General features: G+C 41.3%; 1 protein-coding gene across 2 annotated transcripts in view; it reads left to right on the forward strand.

Annotated features, from left to right (window-relative positions):
• The first annotated feature begins 1,833 nt into the window (after nucleotides 1-1,833).
• NAA25 (N-alpha-acetyltransferase 25, NatB auxiliary subunit) overlaps nucleotides 1,834-20,223 on the forward strand; it is a 69,491-nt gene continuing 51,101 nt past the window's right edge. The window contains exons 1-4 of one of the 2 annotated variants that reach the window (XM_045776570.2): nucleotides 1,834-1,923; nucleotides 12,868-12,953; nucleotides 14,141-14,279; nucleotides 16,146-16,264. In XM_045776570.2, coding sequence (XP_045632526.1) covers nucleotides 1,866-1,923; nucleotides 12,868-12,953; nucleotides 14,141-14,279; nucleotides 16,146-16,264 — 402 coding nt within the window. In that variant the 5' untranslated portion in view covers nucleotides 1,834-1,865. The remainder of the gene's footprint in view (nucleotides 1,924-12,867; nucleotides 12,954-14,140; nucleotides 14,280-16,145; nucleotides 16,265-20,223) is intronic. The other variant, XR_015722328.1, reaches the window with a different exon arrangement.

Genomic DNA, 20,223 nt, shown 5'->3' on the forward strand with positions numbered 1-20,223 from the left:
GGCAATTGTTAACTTGCTGTTATGGTAGATTCTAAAGACTTTTGATGGGCGCCTGGCTGGCTCAGCTGGTAGAGCATACAACTTTTTTTTTTTTAAGATTTTATTCATCATTTGACACAGACAGAGAGAGAGAGAAAGCACACATGAGCACAAGCAGAGGGAGAAACAGGCAGAGGGAGAGGGAGAAGCAGGCTCCCCAAGGAGCAGGGAGCCTGATGCTCGATCCCAGGACCTTGGGATCATGACCTGAGGTGAAGGCAGATGCTTAATAGAGTGAACCATCCACATGCTCCACTTTTTTTTTTTTTTTGAGCGTGTGACTCTTTATCTCAGGTTTATAAGTTCAAGCCCCGTATTGGGTGTAGAGATTACTTAAAAATAAAATCTTAAAAAAAAAGTAAATAAAAATTTTTGATCTAGATCCTTTAATTAGGATCTTTTTTTTTTTTTTTTTTTTTTATTTGTCAGAGAGAGAGAGCGTGCACGCACACAAGCAGGGAGAATGGCAGGCAGAGGGAGAAGCAGGCTGATGCGGGACAAATTAGTATTTTTCAAAGAGTGGTGTTCAGTTTGAATTAGCATCTCCGGGAGTAGAATCCAGGAAACTCTTGTTTATCAAATTTCCCAAGGGATTGTGATGTACACTAAAGTTGGAGAATCATTTTCTTGTACACTAAAAAGCCCAGAAAAAGAGAGGGAAGGAACATCAGTAGAAGGGGTCAACCCCAGCTGGTCAAGGCTGATGCAGGGGACACTGTAGTGCAGGGGATGACTCTGGTTCTCTACTCAGAAAGACCTGAGTTTGAATCATAGTGACTAGTGTGGCCTTGCTTTAGGTTATGACTCTCTGAGCCTGGCACACCCAAGTGGCTCCCTCTCTCTCCAAGTCTTTGACAATTACCACTCTTTCAGCTAGGCTTTCCCTGAACACATTATCCATATAAAATTGCCTCCCTCCTCCACTCCCCAGTCCCTGTTTTACTTTTCTCAGAATCATTTATCATCACCTAATATGCTATCTATTTTGTCTGTCTCTCCCACTACAAGTAAAGCTCCATGAAAACTTTGTCTACCGATGTAGCCTCTGTGCCTAAAACAAAGCATGGCACATAACAGGCATTCAATAACTATGTGTTGTATGAATTGAGTTACTTATTCCCTCCAGTTTTACTGAGGTATAATTGACAAACTGACTGGATTACTGCTAATCTAGGATGCTTCTTAGCTGGTTGAGCCCCTGGCGAGGGTTAAAGGGATCTTGAATTTTTCCGGCAGATTTTTACCGTTGCTCAGCATCCCTTCCCCCACGCCCCCCTCCTTTTTAAGTAAGCTCTGTGCCCTATGTGGGGCTTGAACTCATCAACCCCAAGATCAAGAGTCTCATGCTCTACCCACTGAGCCAGTCAGGACCCCTGATCAGACCCCTTTTCCCCACTGTCCCTTGGGTCAGTCTCCCAGGGGAGTTCCCGGTGCCTCAACAATTGGTCACAGACAAGTCTAACTGGTCCTCCCTCGGACACAGAGGATAAATACCACAAGTAGGAGCAGCCGAGCCCCAACTTTGACCAAGAGTTTCTCCCCTCCTTCCCTCACTACGTGACTCGGAAGGGATTTCAATACCAACAGCCGTCTCTTCCACCCAGGTTGATTCCATCGGGCCAAAGGAAGAAAGTTTCCTATTGAAGAAGCCACTGCGGTACCGGTAGGGGGTCCGGACGTCCGAGGGCTCCCCTTTCCGCGCAAGGGCGTTCAGTCGCAGCTCCGCGACTATCGCGATAGAAGAGCGAGGTCGGCGCTGGCCCTTTAACAGCCCCTTCCCGAGGGCCTGCCCCGCGCGTGCGCACTGCGGTTCTGCGCTTGTCATCATGGCGACGCGGGGCCATGTGCAGGACCCTAACGACAGGCGCCTCCGGCCGATTTACGGTGAGTGCCTGGGGCCAGCCTGTTGTCGGCGGAACGCGTCGAGGACTGCTGAGGCCGGGGAGAAGGTCCAGGAGGGGCGCTGAGGGGGCGGGCGCGGAGCTGGCTGGCGCGGGGGGCGGACCGCGCGGGCCTCTAGGCCGCAGCCACGGGCCTCGCGTAGGCGCCGGCCGGGCCTTCCTGAGCCCTGCGGTGGCAGCGGCGCGGTCCAGGCAGCGTCAGGTTGGCAGAGCTGGTCAGATGTGCAGGCCCTGTGAGACACACTCTCGCTGAGACGTGTGCTGCTTGCAGGCTGCGTTAATGCCGCACCAAGGAAGACCCAGGATCTCAGGTGGATCCCAAACCAGGTGAAAGCTGGCTCCGGCGTGAGGGTGCGACACTCTACTTGAGGGAAATTCCTCATTAGAGACTTTTTACTTACGAGAACCGGGCCTAGGGGATTGTCTGACTAGTTGTGCTCGGTCCACATGGAGAAACAGGTCCAAAGAGGGAAAGGGGCTGATGCAAGGTCACCCAAATCGAGTCAGGAGCAGGCCGTGTTCGAAGCTCCCAATCCAGAGCTCTTTGGAGAAACAGCTGCTCTGGGCGCACGTGGGAGGCGGGGTGGGGGTGGGGGTCGTGGGCCCAAAATAGCGGTGAAGAGACAGTGTAAGCTCTTGTCAGAGGGGCATGCAGGGCTGCTGCAAGGACTTTTCCTTTCTGCAGCTTCTTTGGTTTTCTCTGCAGCTTCCCTCGTGCTTGCTAAATGGATCCCCCTCAACGCTTACCTCAACCCTCAGGCTTTAAGACCTTGATGTCATCCTGGTACCCGACTGTGAAAAATCAACATATTTGAGCCAGGGAGAAACACCTTTTCAGTAACCGAGATGTTCTATAATTGGGCAGTGGTCCTTTTTGCAATTCCTCTCTCTCCTCACTGATGGTTGGTCTGTCTTAGGGAATGGTGAGGAAGGCTTCAAGGTCAGTGGTTTTTGCCAAACTAGACCTGAGTTTATAGTTTAAATGTTATTAAATGGAGATCTCTCCACATGGCTGAGATCATTCAGCTTTTTTGGAGGAGGGGGCAACTTTATTTCTGGCACGGTTGGTCCTGCATTTAAAATTTGTATGATGCTTTACTCACATCTCATTTGATTCTAGCAACAACGTTGTGAGGTGGGAAATAATAGCTAATGTGTATAGACCGATTATTATGTCATTCTCTGTGATTGGCCCTTCACATGGCTTATCTAATTTAATATTCACACATTCTCATGAGGTGGATAGTTTTTTTCAGTCCTGCAAATCACGCCCCGCCCCCCCCCACTGCAGATGAGGAAAATGGGGCTTCATTGATGTTGTCTAATTTGCGTAAGGTCACTCAGCTAACATTTGATGGAGCTAGGATCTAAACCCCTGTGTCCCAAGCTCACCCTCTTAGCCACTGCTAGAAAATAATTTACTTTGAGCTGAAGACACTGACTTGCCAAAGGTCACACGGGTGGGGAGTGGCAGAGATAGGACTCTATTTCCGTTTGCCCATGGTGTATGTTACCATACTCTCCAGTATATATTTTCAGAGAACGGGGATGAAATAAGGATGATTGAAGGTAGGAACTGAATCCAGCCAAGGTTCGCAGTTTCTGGCTTATTATGACTCTGCAGCAGCAGCTGCCTGCAGACTTCTTTTTTTTTAAACGTTTTATTTATTTAAGTAATCTCTTCACCCATCATGGGGCTTGAACTCACAACCCTAAGATTAGGTCGCATGCTCCTCCTACTGAGCAGCCAGGTGTCCCCCCCCCAAACTAAAAAGATTCAGTACTTTTCTTTTTTTTTAATTTAGTTAGCTAACATGCAGTGCAGTGTTGGTTTCAGGAGTAGAATTCAGTGATTCATCACTTACATACAACAGACACCCAGTGCTCATCATAACAAGTGCCCTCCTAAATACCCATCAAGCCCATCCCCTACCCACAAGATTCAGTACTTTTTTTTTTTAAGATTTATTTATTTATTTGAAAGAGAGAGAGCACTTGCATGCTTGGAGGAAGAGGGATTGGGGGGTGGGGGAGAAGCAGAAGGAGAGGGAGAAAAAAGAAACCCAAGCAGACTCTGTGTATGGAGCCTGGCTTGGGGCTCGATCCTAGGACCTTGAGATCATGACCTGAGCTGAAAGCAAGAGTCTGATGCTTAGCTGACTGTGCCATCCAGGCTCCCTAAGATTCAATATTTTTGAGAATAATTGGATTTCTAAAATTGTTCTTGAGGACCAAAGAAAATGTCTTTGGTGTCCTGTAAGTCATTTAGAAATAATAGTATTTTGGGGGCGCCTGGGTGGCGCAGTCGTTAAGCGCCTGCCTTCGGCTCAGGGCGTGATCCCGGCGCTCTGGGATCGAGCCCCACGTCAGGCTCCTCCGCTATGAGCCTGCTTCTTCCTCTCCCACTCCCCCTGCTGGTGTTCCCTCTCTCCCTGGCTGTCTCTCTGTCAATTAAATAAATAAAATCTTGAAAAAAAAGAAAAAAAAAAAGAAATAACAGTATTTTGAACTACCCAGTAAGAAAAACCTTGTCCATTTCACGTTGCTAAAAGTTAGGATATGTTAACTGAAAGTGACAGGTCGTATTGGCAAAACTGAAGCCAGAATTATGTAGCTTTTGTTATAGGTACATGGGAAGAGTATTAGAAGAAGCTTTCTTTAAGAATTCCAAAGCAATTAATATCAACTGGCAGGAATAGGAAAAGAGAGGGTACCAACTGTCTTTGACTTCAGCACTTTTGACCTCCAAACTTTGGGACAGCCCCTGCTTTTGTGTTTAAATATATTAGTACCCCTAAACCACTATTGTTCCTTGAATTCAGACATTCATTAGCTGGTATATGAAAAGCGTATGGTTGGTAGGTAGTGCTTGCCCACCAGCCAGAAGTTAACAACTGTCAGCATGAATTGAGTGCTTATTTGTATGCTAACTGTCCTATTAAGTAGTAAGATGATCGTGATCACAGTAGTAAACTGAAGGCCAGAGATTAACTTGCTCAGAGTTGCAGCTAGGTAGATCTGGGATTTGAACACAGGCATTGTCACTGAGAGCCCAGCCCTTCACTGAGTTCAGAATTAGCAGCATTACTGTCTTTGTACAGCGTTATTTGTACTGCCAGGGTTTTAGCGTTTTACAACTGTTGGAAACTTGCCTGTGACCTCAGCTCTTGCTGAAATTTGTTTAGGGTAGAAGTGGACAGGACTGTATGGGTGATTAACTATGAAATCGTGGTGAGTTGAGATGTGGTGGGTTGAAACTATATTTTCAATGTGTAGGTTTGGAATAACCTTTCAGAAAGCTCGTTAGTTGAAACATCTTCAGAGTGCTTCTCATTACTCAGAAATTGGTGAGTTTAGGTATTATATTTTTAGTGTTTGAAAACCACACCTGACCTTACTAGAACACCTACTTTATTCATTTTCCTTTTGCTAAAATTATTGCCTTGTGCTGTGTGGTTCTTTACAGATTTTGTACTCTGACATGACTTGGTGAGCCCCCATGCTTTTTTCTACCATTATTATTTAAAAACGTTTTTAGTGTTTAGGGGGACAAGCAGTGTGGAAGTGATGGTCGGTTATGGCATGTCATAAATTTGTGCAGAATACAAGAATTGCTGGGTCAGCAATTGTAAAATAGAGAAGTTTCAAAGAAAAAATATTCCCTTAGTTTTTAGAATGCACATACACATTTTTATTTACTTTCTTGGCACACGATCTTTTGTTCTAATCTGTCTTACTGGCTTCCAGTCTTGCTACAGTCTGGGTCAGGTGTAACATACTTTCTAGCTGTGTTTCCTGAATGATAATGACTTTTTAGTGAGTTAAGATGTTTCCCTTTGGTACCTGGCCAACTCCAGGTAATTATTCTGCTATATTTCAATAGTAAGCACTCCTGAGTCCTCAGTCCAATGTGCTATTTATTCTGAGCCTTCTGTTGGGCATTGTTAGCCCAGCGAGTCATGTCCTGTTTTCCCCCAGGAGTGGCAGGGCATCTTGGTTAGTGAAGATTATCTTGCCCTTCTTTAGAAAAGTCACTTGGTACAACCTGTTTTCTTTTTTTGAAATTATTATGATCATTTAAAAAGGTCTGACTTAGACCTATACATTCTAAAGCATCTTAGACTTAAAGGAATGATTTTAATGCACAGAAAATTCCTAGAAGAATACATAGAGTAGAGCATAGGGCAGGACTGAGAGACTAATGCCTTTCATGTTATGCCCCTATGAACTATTTGGATTTTTTTAAAAATTAGGTTATTATTTTTTAACCATGTTTTGCACTATTTTTATTATTTAAAAAATTAGTTGGGGCACTTTGGTGGTTCAGTTGGTTGAACATCTGACTCTTGGTCTTAGCTCAGGTCTTGATCTCAGGGTTATGAGTTTGAGCCCCACATTGGTTGCCATGTTGAATGTGGAGTGGAGCCTCCTTAAAAAAAATTAGTTGAGGGGTGCCTGGCTGGCCTAGTTGGAACATCATGCAACTCTTGATCTCTGGGTCATGACTTTGAGCCCCACATTGGGTGTAGAGATTATTTAAATAAGTAAAACTTGGAAAAAAAAAAAGAAAGCTTTAAAAAAATTAGTTGAAAAGATTTTTAAAAAACCTAATAGTATGAATCATCACTAATTTTTGGTTCTAGAACGTACTGTTGTGGTCACTTTGTATGCATGTATCTCTAATTTTCCTGATAGACTACTCAATTCCTAGAAGACTTCCCCCCCCATATGGTTTGTTCATTTCTGTTTTCCTTTCTTCATTCACCTTATTATTGAGGGCCCAAAATGCACTAAGCACAATGTAGATTCAGGGAATGAATGAGTACCAAACAGCACAGCAGAGACACGGTTTCTGCTTTCAAGGAGCTTGTAGTTTCAACAGATTTCTTAAAAATAATGGTACACATAATCTTTACATTTGTATTAAGAGCTTTTTTTTTAATAAAGATTTCATTTGAGAGAGAGTGTGTGCACGCGCACATGCACGCGCGCACACACGCACACACACACACACATATGTTGCTGGGGGCGGAGGAGGGGGTGTGCAGAGGGAGAGGGAGAAGCAGCGCAGGGAGCCCGACTTGGGGCTTGATCCCAGGACCCAGGGATCATGACCTGAGCCGAATGCAGGTGCTTAACCAGCTGAGCCACCCCAGGCGCCCTGTGTTAAGAGCTTTGAAGGAAAAATGTAGGTTGCCATGAGTGCATACAATGTGGGCATCTGAGCTGTTGGGGACAAGATAAGAAAAGTTTCCCTATGGAAGTGACATTTTACTTTGAACATGGAACAAGAGCAGAGGTTAGTCAGGCACTGATAGGGGGAGTGTGTAAAAGGAGCTTGCTCCACCTGAGGACCTAAGAAAAGGCTTGTGTGTTGGCAATGCAGAGATTGGTTGAGGTGAGGCTACTGTGGTAGACAGACTCAGTTTTGTAAGCCATTTTAAGAATTTTGAAATTTGTTTTAAAGATAGTGGGAAGCAGTGAAGAGATTTAATCAGGTGATCAGGCTTGCAGTTTAGAAAAATAGCTCTGAATACTCGGGGGGGGGGGGGAATAGTTTAAAAGGGGGCAAATGTAGGCTGTGAGGTGATTGGTTAGGAGGCATCATTCCTTTTTAATTTAACCCCTCCCAGTCATCTTGTGAGTAGTAGGTATTTAACAGAATTTGTTGATCGAAGGAGTGTTTCACCTACAATTTGTATTCTTGGTAAAAGCAAAGCTCCTATTCTAAAGCATTTAGAATTAAGCGAAGTTGGAGCTATGTTGTATTCAGTCTTTTTTTCCTAAATCGAAGCAATATCTTTAGTAGTCTTTGAAGCTCTTGTAGGAAGTGGTAACAATGCAGGTTGTCATTTTAGCTGCTCTAGGACTTTCACAACAGCTGTAAGAACACACAGCCCTAAAAGCTTTCTTTCTTTCTTTTTCTTTTCTTTTTTCTTTTTGGCACGACTGATCTCTCTCTTTTTTAAAGTAAGCTCTATGCCCAACATGGGGCTCAAACTCATGACTCTGGAGATCAAGAGGCTCACACTCCACAGACTGAGCCATGAGCCAGCCAGGTGCCCTAAGATTGATCTCTTTCTTACTGATAAGTATCCCTAAGTATGATTGGACAGATTAATCCCAGGGCCTCTTCTACGGGGCAAGTAGACAGGCCTGCATGTGTCAGGGCCTACAGCTGTCTGCGTCTGTAAGGAAGAGTCACTTCTGTTCCATTTGTTACCCAGGAAGGTGGCTGGCTCAGTCATTTAACAGATTTTGATCGACTCTTGCCAATGATTTAACCCAGTGTTTCCCAAATTTCTATCATTCTTCTATCCAGTCTGATGGTTCTAGCTTTATTATAGTATTATCTGTACTATTATTTACTTAATATTTTTCTGTAACTTGATATTTAACTTAAGTTTATTTAAAAATAATCTAAATCATTATCATTAATGGAGGACCTGTCACTTGTGCTGAGGAAACAAAGTGATAAAAATAAAATGAAAACAAAACAGTGGTGTTAAAGTCTTAACTAGATTCTGATATTGGTGTGGCTCTGAGTCTGAAGTCTGTTCCTTTGCTGTTAAAAGAAAAAACATTAGAAAGTATTAAAGAAGTGGCTGGCTCAGTTGGAAGAGCATTCAGCTCTTGATCTTGGGGTCATGAGTTCAAACTCATGTTGAGTGTAGAGATTACTTAAAAATCTTAAGGGGAAAAAAGTATTAAGTGACTGGCTAACCCTAAACTGAGACCGTCTCTTTAATACAAGGGAAACGTTGGAAGAGATCAGCTTCTCAGTGTATTATCTAGTGCTGACTGCAAAGACCACCTAAAAACATTTCACTCAGAGTGGTACTCATTGCTTTCACCTATGCACCATCATCTTACTGTTTCCTATGTCTGATTTGTGGATGGCTGATTTCGTTGCCCATTACTAAGGCAACAACACCAATCCTTAAGGTCAAACCACAGTCACCATTGAGTAAGGTTTATTTATTTATTTATTTATTTATTTATTTATTTATTTATTTATTTATTTATTTATTTTGAGAGAAAGAGAGAGAGGAGGGCAGAGGGAGAGAGTAACTCTAGTATACTCTGCGCTGAACGTGGAGCCTGACATGGGGCTCAGTCCCATGACCCTGAGATCATGACCTGGGCTGAAACCAAGAGTCAGGTGCTCAACTGACTGTGTCACCCAAGGGCCCCACCTTTGAGTAAGTTTTAAAAAAACATACTAAAAAAGATTTAGGATATCATTTTATTTATATATTTATTATTTTTAATTAATTATTTTTTAGAGGAGAGGGATTGAGGGAGAGGGAGAAAAAGAGTCTTAAGCAGGCTCCACGCCCAGTACGGAGCGGGATGCAGGGCTCAGTCTCATGACTCCGAGATCATAACCTGAGCCAAAATCAAGTTGGGAGCTTAACCTACTGAGCCACCTAGGGGCTCTGGTTTTATTGGCCTGTTTTCTCCGAGGGCTACATAATTTATATTCCAGAGTCAATAATGTAAAATGAAATAGACTTTCCCCATCTAGGCATCTAGGAAAGGGGAGCCTGATAGCAGACTGGCTGAATGTAGTGGAGTGTTTTAGTTAAACTTTTGGGTGCAAGGAGTGGAAACCCATTGACACAAGCTCTAGTGAAGGGGGCTTGCTATAAACCCTGGTGGGAGCCTAGAGCAGGAATGTAGTGTTCAGGGTTTGATGGAAACTGGAGGGCTGTCAGGATCTAAAGCTTTTTTTTTTTAAGATTTTTAAAAAATTTATTTATTTGTCAGAGAGAGAGAGAGAGCCCGCCAGCGCACAAGCAGGGGGAGTGGCAGAGGGAGAAGCAGGCTCCCTGCTGAGCAAGGAGCCTGATGAGGGACTGGATTCCCAGACCCTGGGATAATGACCTGAGCCAAAGGCAGACACTTAACCCACTGAGCCGTCCAGGCATCCCTAAGGCGGCACCCCCTGCCCCCCAATTTTCAGCTGTGCTTTTATCTGTGTGTGTTTATTCTCTGCTTGGTTCTTCAGACTGTTTTTTGTTGTTGTTGTTGTTGTTCGTTTGTTTTTTTTTCCTGCTTACTTATCAGTTTACCCAGGACCCAACATGTTGGCTTTATGGCCACACCAAGATGTGACCTCTCCCCGCAAGCTTAAATTAATCAGCACTGCCCTGCCCCCAATCCTTTGATAAAGATAAGTGGTATTTTTAATACTTTTATAAATGTTACATGACTGAAGAGGCAAGAGATAACTCTTTTTCTTCATTCCCCATCAACAAACTTGCGTCCCCTAAGGCTCCTTCAAAATGGAAATTCTGGAGTTGCCACTGGTAATGTCAGACTCAAAATATTTATTTCCTTCCAAATGAGGTTCTCAATAGTTTTCTGACTCTGGCTTTGTGACTCATTGTTGCAGTTACAGTTTACCAGGGAGAAACCTGATTCCCCTTTGGTCAAATATCCACACCATTGGGTGTAGTTACAAGGTCTAGACATGGTCATCCAATCCTACCCCTGCAATAGAGGCAGTGGAAACCATTCCCAGAGGAGGGCATGGGCAGGTAGGTACAGAGGAAAAGGTTAAATACTCTTACACTCCTGACCTCTGGTCTCATCCCTTTATGGGCAGATCCTCAGAACTGGGATCTTATCACGGATGCTTAATTACTCTTCAGGGTATGCTCTAAGAACCTGGAGTCTTATAGGAATGAGTCAGAAGTAACTTAGAACTGACTCAGAAAGAGATCAGCATAAGTTACTAGGAAGAGAAAATGTCCTTTATTGAGGTGAAATCCTCTGTCAGGTATTCTGTAAGGACAAATGATAGTATATTGGCTGAGCTATTTAAGAAAACTGGTATTAGATATTTGGGTAGTTAGGCCAAGATTGTACGCTTTTAATGTTTCCTGGTTCTCCAGTCTCTCCACCTGAGTATTAGGTCTTTGATCTTCCTTTCTAGATTGCGATTGCCTCCACAGTGAGTCCGTCTCTTTTTGACCTTCCTCCCTAGATTGTGATTACCTCCAGAGTAGGGCTTCTTAATCTCTTCACCTAGCGTTCTTGGTGCTCATCTATGTTATGGCATTGAAGAAAGACTGAAGAGATGAAACTCATGGGTTTATGTGGCTGTTTTAAGTTTTAGTCAAATATTCATTGAAGGAAAATTGAATTCGTTAGCTAAAATGGTAGTCTCTTTCTGTTATTTGGGGCACTCTGGGCCACCAGGGCCATAGATTATTTTGAGTTGTTTATGCTTCCTCTGTCCCTGTGCTGATTTGGGACCTTGATGGACAGAGTGGGACCATTAGATGTCGTTGATTTTGAACTGGCCTGCATTCAGTCATCTTTCTATAATTAGAATTGACAGCTACCACCCTTGTTGCCCACCTATAACACTCCTTACTTTTCTTCTCTGGAAATGAATCTTTGCTTGTGTGTATCTACACACACACACACACACACACACACACACACACACACACATTTTGTTAATGTGCTTTGTCAGAGCAGTTTCAGGTTTATAGAAAAATGAGTGAAAAGCACAGAGTTCCTGTATATATCCCCACACTCCCACCCCCTCCCCCCAGTTTCCCCTATTGTTAATATCTTGATTTAGTGTGGTACTTTGTTTCAGTTGCTGAGCCAATATGATAGGTTTTTAATTTTTTAAAAGATTTTATTCACTTATTTTTGAGAGCGAGCGAGCAGGGGGAGAGGCAGAGGGAGAAGCAGATTCCCTATTGAGTAGAGAGCCCGATGTGGGGCTCCATCCCAGGACCCTGGAATCGTGATCTGAGCCACCCAGGCACCCTGATAGGTTATTTTTAACTAGTGTCCATAGTTTACTAGTTTACATTAGGGTTTATTCTTTGTGTTGTACCTTCTGTGGGTTTTGACAAAAGTATGATGACCTATATCCATCATTATGGTATCATACAAATAGCTTCACTGCACTAAAAATCCCTTGTGCTCCACCCATTCATCCCTTCCCCCAGCCCCTGGTGACCACTGATTGTTGTATTGTCTCTGTAATTTTTGTCTTTTCCAGAATGTCATATAATTGGAATCATATAATATGTAGCCTTGTCAGATTGGCTTCTTTCACATAGCAATATGCATTTAAAGTTCCTCAATTTTTTTTTTGTGCCTTGATAGTGCATTTCTTTTTATCACTGAATAATATTCCATTGTATGGATGTATTATAGTTTTTTTTATCCATTGGCCCATTGAAGGACATCTTGGTTGCTTCCAAAGTTTGGTAGTTGTGAATAAAGCTGCCATAAACATTTATGTGCAGGTTTTTGTGTGGAGGTAAGTTTTCAGCTTATTTGGGTAGATACCAAGGAGCACGATTGCTGATCAGATAAATGGTAGAGTATTTGAAGAAACTGCCAGATTGTCTTCCAAGGTGGTTGTACCATTTTACTCTCCCAGTGGCGCTGAGTGAGAGGTGCTGTTGTTCCATGTACTCACCAGCATTTGATCCATAGCTTGTTTTGAGTTATCTATGCCACATCTGCCCCTACGCTGATTTGGGACCTTGATGAGCAAAGAGGGCCCAGGCAAGAGTAGTAGTAGTAGGTTGTGGAGTGACTTGTTTAATCATTTTTCTATATTTAGAATTGACAGCTACCACCATTTCCCATTTATGACACTTCTCATTTTCTTTTAGATCTTCTCATCTGGAAATGAATCTTTGCTTTTGTTAGACTCTGGGATAATAATTGACTTCTTTTTTCCTTAACACAATTTTATAACAGGTCTGAGAGATGACTATAGGAATATAAGATTATATTCTGGACCATCCTAGCCATTTAGAGTTAAAATTGGCACCATGATTTTTTAATACTGAATTAAAATACTTTATGAAACATCTCATACCAGCCTATGCATTTTTCATATTTGATGAAGGAATATAATAACTATCATAATTTGTTTTCATAGATTATCTTGATAATGGTAATAATAAAATGGCAATTCAGCAAGCAGATAAATTGTTGAAGAAACATAAGGATCTTCATTGTGCTAAGGTAAGTTAATTTGCTCTTGAGTTACTTACATTTGGTGGGTTATATATTATAATCTTAAAAGGGAAAAGATGTTAAATCTGTTTAGTGACTGTTTCTTCAGGGTTATTATTTTTTCCCCCACGTTTTGTCTTTTTTTTTTAAAGATTTTATTTATTTATTCGACAGAGATAGAGACAGCCAGTGAGAGAGGGAACACAAGCAGGGGGAGTGGGAGAGAAAGAAGCAGGCTCATAGCAGAAGAGCCTGATGTGGGGCTCGATCCCATAACGCCGGGATCACGCCCTGAGCCGAAGGCAGACGCTTAACCGCTGTACCACCCAGGCGCCCCCGTTTTGTCTTGTTTTTAAGCAGGCTCCATGCCCAGTGTGGAGCCCAGTGCAGGGCTTGAACTCACAACCCTGAGATCAAGAGTTGCACACTCCACCAACTGAACCAGCCAGGCGCCTCTTTAAGCCATTTATTTTTCTGATTACTTTAATGCCATAAGTAGTATTTAATTAAAAGCTGGCTGTTTATTTCTTTGGATATTTTGGACATAACTTAGCTAATTTAATTATTTTATATTGACAGACTTTTTTTTTAGGCAATGTTGTGCCTTTTATTTTTTTTAAAGTAGGTTCCACGCCCAACATGGGGTTTGAACTCACAACTTTGAGATTGAGAGTTGTATGCTTTACAGACTGACCCAGCCAGGTGCCCCTGTGGTGCCTTCTTATGACTGAAATAGGAAAGAATCTTAATGTGCTGAAATTTTTAGTAAAATATGGTTTACTTGATTAGCAGCCCAGGCATTCCTTACAACTTACTCTGTTTTCAAGTTGGCTTTCTTTGGCTTTTTTTTTTTTTTTTTTAAGATTTTATTTATTTTTTTGAGAGAGAGAGAATGACAGAGACAGCATGATGGGGGGAGGGTCAGAGGGAGAAGCAGACTCCCTGTTGAGCAGGGAGCCTGATGCGGGACTTGATCCTAGGACTCCACGGTCATGACCTGAGCTGAAGGAAGTTGCTTAACCAACTGAGCCACCCAGGCACCCTACCTTTTTTTTTTTTTTTTTTTAAGATTTTATTTATTTGACAGCACAAGCGGGGAGCAGGAGAGGGAAACGCAGGCTCCCCTCTGAGCAGGGAGCTTTGGCTCATATTTTCATTTCTGCTCTTTTAAAACTAATATTTTTCCTTTGTATCAGGTTTTAAAGGCAATTGGTTTACAGAGAACTGGAAAGCAAGAGGAAGCCTTCACCTTGGCACAAGAGGTGGCAGCCCTTGAACCCACAGATGACAACTCGCTACAGGCACTGACTATTCTTTACCGGGAGATGCATCGACGTATGTTTCTTTTTCATTGTTTTTAAATCTGAGCTGAAGTTTTTCTTTCTCTTTCTTTTCTTTTTCTTTTTTTTTTTGGATTGATTTATTTATTTTAGAAAACACGCAAGGTGGGGAAGGGCAAAGGGAGAGGGGGAGAGAGAATCTTAAGTAGGCTCTACACCCAGCATGGAGCCAAGGTAGGGCTCGATCTCATGATTCTGAGATCGTGACTTGAGCTGAAATTAAGAGTTGGACTTAACCGACTGAGCCACCCAAGGGCCCCAAGTTTTTGTTTATTTCTAACTGAGTCCTCTATTTGTTTGTTTTTCTTATCACTCATGATTTGAGTAGATGGCAATAGGCAAAATAATGCATTAACCATGATTTACAAAGACTGTAGGCAGAAAGGATATTTTATGTGTATTAGTATCCTTGAATTGGAATGAGAACTTGTGGTCAATTTGTGACATTTTGAGTCCCAGGATCGAGCCCCCATCAGGCTCCCTGCTGAGCAGGGAGTCTGCTTCTCCCTCTGCCCCTCACCCCGCTAGTGCTCTCTCTTGCTCTCTCATGAATAAACAGGTGAAATCTTAAAAAAAAAACAACAACAAACTTTTGCCCTCAAACCATCACATTGTACACCTTAAAATGTTACAATTTTTATTTGTCAGTTATTCCTCAATGAAGGTGGAAAAAATAAAATTTTGCCAACCTAATGGACAGAAATGTTACTTTATAGTTTTTTCATTTTTTTTTTTGAAGATTTTATTGAGAGAGAGAGTGTGCACCTGTGTGCAAGCAGGAGCAGGGAGGGGCAGAGGGAGAGGGAGAAGCAGACTCCCTGTTGAGCAGGGAGCCCGATGGTGGGGCTTGATCCCAGGATCCTGGGATCATGACCTGAGCTAAAGGTAGACGCTTAACTGACTGAGCCACCCAGGCACCCCTTGTTTTTCTTTTTTTAAAAGACAGAACTTAAGAGTTAGGGTATTATATTTGATTGTTTAGGGATTATGTTGATTTAGGGATATGGATTCTCCCCCAGTGTTGTTTTAAAAATCATTTATCTATCTCACAAATACTGAATGTTTGTCTATGACAAGTATTGTATCCAAGTCAAAGATGAAAGATGCTCTCTCTGCCCTTGTGTTACTCACAGTCTATAGGGGCAAATGCAGGGGGACCTGGCTGGCTCAGTTGGTAGAGCATGGGACTCTTGATCTCAGGGTTGTGGGTTCAAGCCCCATGTTGGATGTAGAGCTCAATTAAAAAAAAAAAATAAGGGGAAATTCATCAGTAGACTATATTCTACGTTGGGTGTTAATAAATGTAAGAGACTTATTTAAAAAATTTAAAGATGGCAGAGGGAAGCAGTGATCAAACTGGGTTGAGGTGCAGAGAAGGTGTTCAGGGAAGGATTACATATGAACTTGCACAGTTCCTTGCAGAGAGGACTACATTTGAGCTGGGTCTTGGTCTTGGATGATGTTCACTGAGTAGAAAAGAGAGAAAGGAGAATTCAGGCAGAGGGAACAGAGTAAAGGAATGGGGAGTTATGCTATAGCACAGGGAGTCTAGTGGAGCTACAATAGTTTGATGTGCTAGAACACAAGTGCTGCAGGAAATAAGTAGGAAGGAGACAGGCTAGATCCTGGAGGGTCTTATTTATATATTGTAAATATTTTGCGGAGGCCTGAGTTATTCCATGCTTCATCGAATAACACCCAACCAAGAGAAGAGTAATGATCAGATGAGGCAAAACAAATACTCTCTTCTTCCTTAGTGATAGGAGACATCTATTTCCTCCAAAGGGGGAAAAACTAAATGCTGTTAAGATTTAAAGTATACTTCAGTAATTAAAGAATGTCCTATTTCTCTTTATCCTAGCGGAGTTAGTTACAAAACTTTACGAGGCAGCTGTGAAGAAAGTTCCCAATAGTGAGGAGTATCACTCTCACCTCTTCATGGCTTATGCCAGAGTGGGCGAATACAAGAAAATGCAACAGGTAACTTGATTCCAAACCTCCTGGGCAAGTCTCTTTAAATGTGACTTAATTGTAGGAATGTGTGTGCATGCATGGGGGTGTTTGCATGTGTGTGTAGAGCTGAATCTATGTATTTGTGTGTGGAGATCAGGCAGATGCTTTCTGTGTGTGTTTTAAAGATGAACTATTATTCAGGTTCTTTAAGTGTTTTATTTGGGAACTCTTATTGTTCTTTTGTGGCCTGGTGGTATGTTTTGTTTGGTTCTGGTAAGTTGATTTCAGATTGTCCCACTGCATGAGATTGCTGTTGTATTTTCAGAAAATGGGCAGAAATCCCAGAACAAAAAATGAACAGACTATAGAAAGATTAACTTTAAAGTTTACATCTAATTTGTAATTTAACTCTTTGTAACCTGCTGAGATTTTAAAATCCAGCTGGGAGAACTCCCCACTACTTGGATACTTGTCTTTTTTGCTAGAGGCAGCTTATTCGCCAGTTAGCACGTTTTAGATGTTCCATACGTTTAGATTTATGTGAAGGAGCCTCATTCGGACTAGTGGGTGGGTAGAGTCAACATCCCAGAGAAATAAAACTGTTAAGCCTATAAAGGGTTATGACGTCAAACTAGTATTTTTTTACAAATGGCTTTGTTTGTGGGTATAATTTCTTCTGAAAGCAAAGCTTTCTTACTTGGGTTTTTATTTTGTCTTATTCTTTACTTGAAATATCAGGCTATAACAATAGATAAATTAGGGAGGGTGGAAGATACTATATTAATATAAATCCTTTCTCCTTAAAACTAATCTTTGTGTTTGCTTATGCAAGTTTTTAAATTGGAAGAATTTTTTTCCCCAAATATAATTCTTTGAAGAAGTTTTATTTACTGATGGAGTATATTCTCAGGAAAAATATTCAGATATGATAATTTTTCTTTTAATATAAAATTAGTATATATTTTTTAATTGGCAATACTAACATATATATGTAAACCTTTCATATCATTTTTACTTCTAGCAATATGTTTTAAATTATATTAAATGTTCATTAGTACAGATACAGTTAAAGGAATTATGATTCATCCATATGGTAGAATAAAATGCAACACCCCACCTCCCCTCAAATAGTACTGTGTGTCTTTGTCTTTTTCTACCAGTCCATAAAGGATATATCTCTAAAAGGGAGTGTACCAAAATGTTACCAGGTTGTAGGCCTATGGATACTTTTCTTTTAATTTTTTTTTAAAGCATGTGTTAATTTTATGATCCCACAAAACGTATTTTTGAACTATGTCTATTATATATACATGCAATAAAATAAAAAGGACAAGTTCCTGCACAACAATATTAGGGTAAATTTTGAAAAAAGGAAAAAATCTGCCACTTGAACAGATTTTTTTTTTTATAGTTGAACTTTACATGTTGGCAGAGATATACATATACTTTTGCATCTTGCTCTTTGGAGCCACTGCTTTGATGTGGCTTAATGGTCGCTGATCCTTAATATGTTGTAGCTATAGCTTGTTTCTTTTTTTGTGTGTTTGTTTTAAAGATTTTATTTATTGAGAGGGAGAGTGAGCTAGAGAGAGAGAGAAATGGAGCAGGGTGAGGAGTGGAGGGAGAGGGAGAAGCAGACCCCCCGATGAGCAGGGAGCCAGATGATGATGATGACGATGACTATGAGGACGACATGGGGCTTGATACCGGCACTCCGGGATCATGACCTGAGCTGAAGGCAGACGCTTAACCAACTGAGCCACCCAGGAGCCCCGCAATAGCTTTTTTTTACATTATTCCATTCTAATATATTGGAAGAATGGAGCTAGACTAGTGTTAAATGTTTCAGAATGAAATGTCTAGTTTTTATTTTAGCTTTTTTGCTGCTTAAGATAGTCACAATTTCTTAGTTTATATGTGTGTTTATTTTGAAGGTGGTATGTCAGTCTGGGGTAATGGTTAGTTTACAAATTAAATGTCATGTTTCACGAGGGTGAACATTTTTGTTTTATTCACTGCTGAATCCTTAGGGCCTAGAATAGCATCTGCACAATACATTTTTGTTAAATAAATGAATGATTTGCGTTAACTGTTGGAGGTAAAAGGGAGGGAAGCCAGGGAATCAGAAAACTTAAGGACTTCTGTTATCCCAAATGACATCCCTGGCAGATAATATTTAAAATAATCTTGAACGAAGGTTTGCTAGATGTTCAAAGGTGATTGCACTTTTTCTGTAAATGACATCCCTTTCGTCGTTTGTTCATTTGTTTTTTGACATTCCCATAGTCTGCATCACCAATTCACAGCCATGTTTTTTAAACTTTTCTGTCTTCCAAAGTTTTTTTGTATTAGCGGAGTATCAGTGTCTGCAACATAGCACAGGGTGCAGGCATGAAATTTTTGTCTTATCTTTTGTATTAAAAATTCATATTAATTTTATATTCTCCTTTTTGTTTCTGTATGTCATTATAAAAATGTTTTCTTTCCCCAAATGATCAAGCAAAATTGGTTTTCTAACACTTTTTATTCCACTCCTCTAGAGTTTGGTGTTAGAATCAGGGACCTTAAGCCATCTTAGACTCTCCTTTTTTTGTGTGTGTGAAGATTTTATTTATTAGAGAGAGAGGGAGAGCAGGCAGAGAGCGAGGAGGGGGGAGGGGCAGAGGCAGAGAGAGAAGCAGACTCCCTCCCCGCTGAGCAGGGAACCTTATTCAGGGCTTGATCCCAGGACCTTGAGATCATGACTTGAGCCAAACGCAGATGCTTAACCGACTAGCCCCCTACCCTGCCGCCCCCCAGGCGCCCTTTAGACTCTCCTTCTTATCCTTTATGTCCATTTTATCTCTACATCATCTTGACTCTTTCTCCACAGTGTCTTTGAGGTCTGTTTTCTATTTGATCTACCTCATCCTGGTTTAGTTCCTCATTGCTTCATCTTTTCTATTTTTTCCCTTTATGGTACAGGTAAAATACTCTTCCTAGAAGGGTACAGATGTGTACATATCACACCCTTACGTTGTATAACAGACTCCTTTTTGAGTGCTTCACAACAAGGGTATCTCAGTTACCTTTCAGCCCTTTTCCCCACCAGTCCTTTTAATCCTTATTTATAGCCAAACGTCCTATTTGTTCTTGTCAACATATGTCTCTTGTTTCTTTAATATTTTTGTTCAGATTCATTTTGCTTCTACCTAGAATTGATTCACTCACTTAGCCACTCACCCCAAATATTTGTATTTATGTATATGTATCCTTAACCCCGTTTTTGCCTGTAGACATTTTTGACCTTCAAGTTTCATCTGAAAGACTGTGACTTTGAAGAAGGCTGTATTGATTAAGTCCCCTTCCCTGCCTTCCCTTAAAGAAAGAAAAAGAAAGGAATGAACAGACTTAACCATGCCTTTTTTGGAAACAAAAAGGCATGATGTTTTTGTATAGGATGTTTGTTTCTTTTTTGCCAAGTAAAATTTTAGTCATTTGAATATTTGTCTTATCTCTTTCCCTTGCTTTTAAGTGTGTTTGGGACCGGGACTCAATCTCTGTATCATGGGCAGTAATAGACATTTTCTTACACTTAATAGGGGCTCTGTGTGATTTTTCAAGTGGATTGAAGATAGGGAAAAGATTAAAAAACATAAAATAGTAACTGTGACAAAGCTGACTGAGTTCTTAGCATTGATTACTAGTTGGCTGATTATGGGCAGATTCTCAAATTATGCGTGAATAGATCTACTTTGTTCCTTGTTGCCATGTCCCTGCTTTTAAGTATTTCATATTATATATTTCACAAAGAAAGGGTTCAGTTCTAGTTAATGGTATCTTGAAAGAACCTGATTTTTCCTAACCTAAGAATTACTATTTTTTTTAAAAGATTTTATTTATTTATTTCACAGAGAGAGAGACAGCCAGTAAGAGAGGGAACACAAACAGGGGGAGTGGGAAAGGAAGAAGCAGGCTCCCAGCAGAGCAGGGAGCCCGATGCAGGG

Source organism: Ursus americanus, chromosome 30, assembly GCF_024610735.1.
Source record: "Ursus americanus isolate L20-20 chromosome 30, mUrsAme1.1.p, whole genome shotgun sequence".
Taxonomy (NCBI): Eukaryota; Metazoa; Chordata; class Mammalia; order Carnivora; family Ursidae; genus Ursus; species Ursus americanus.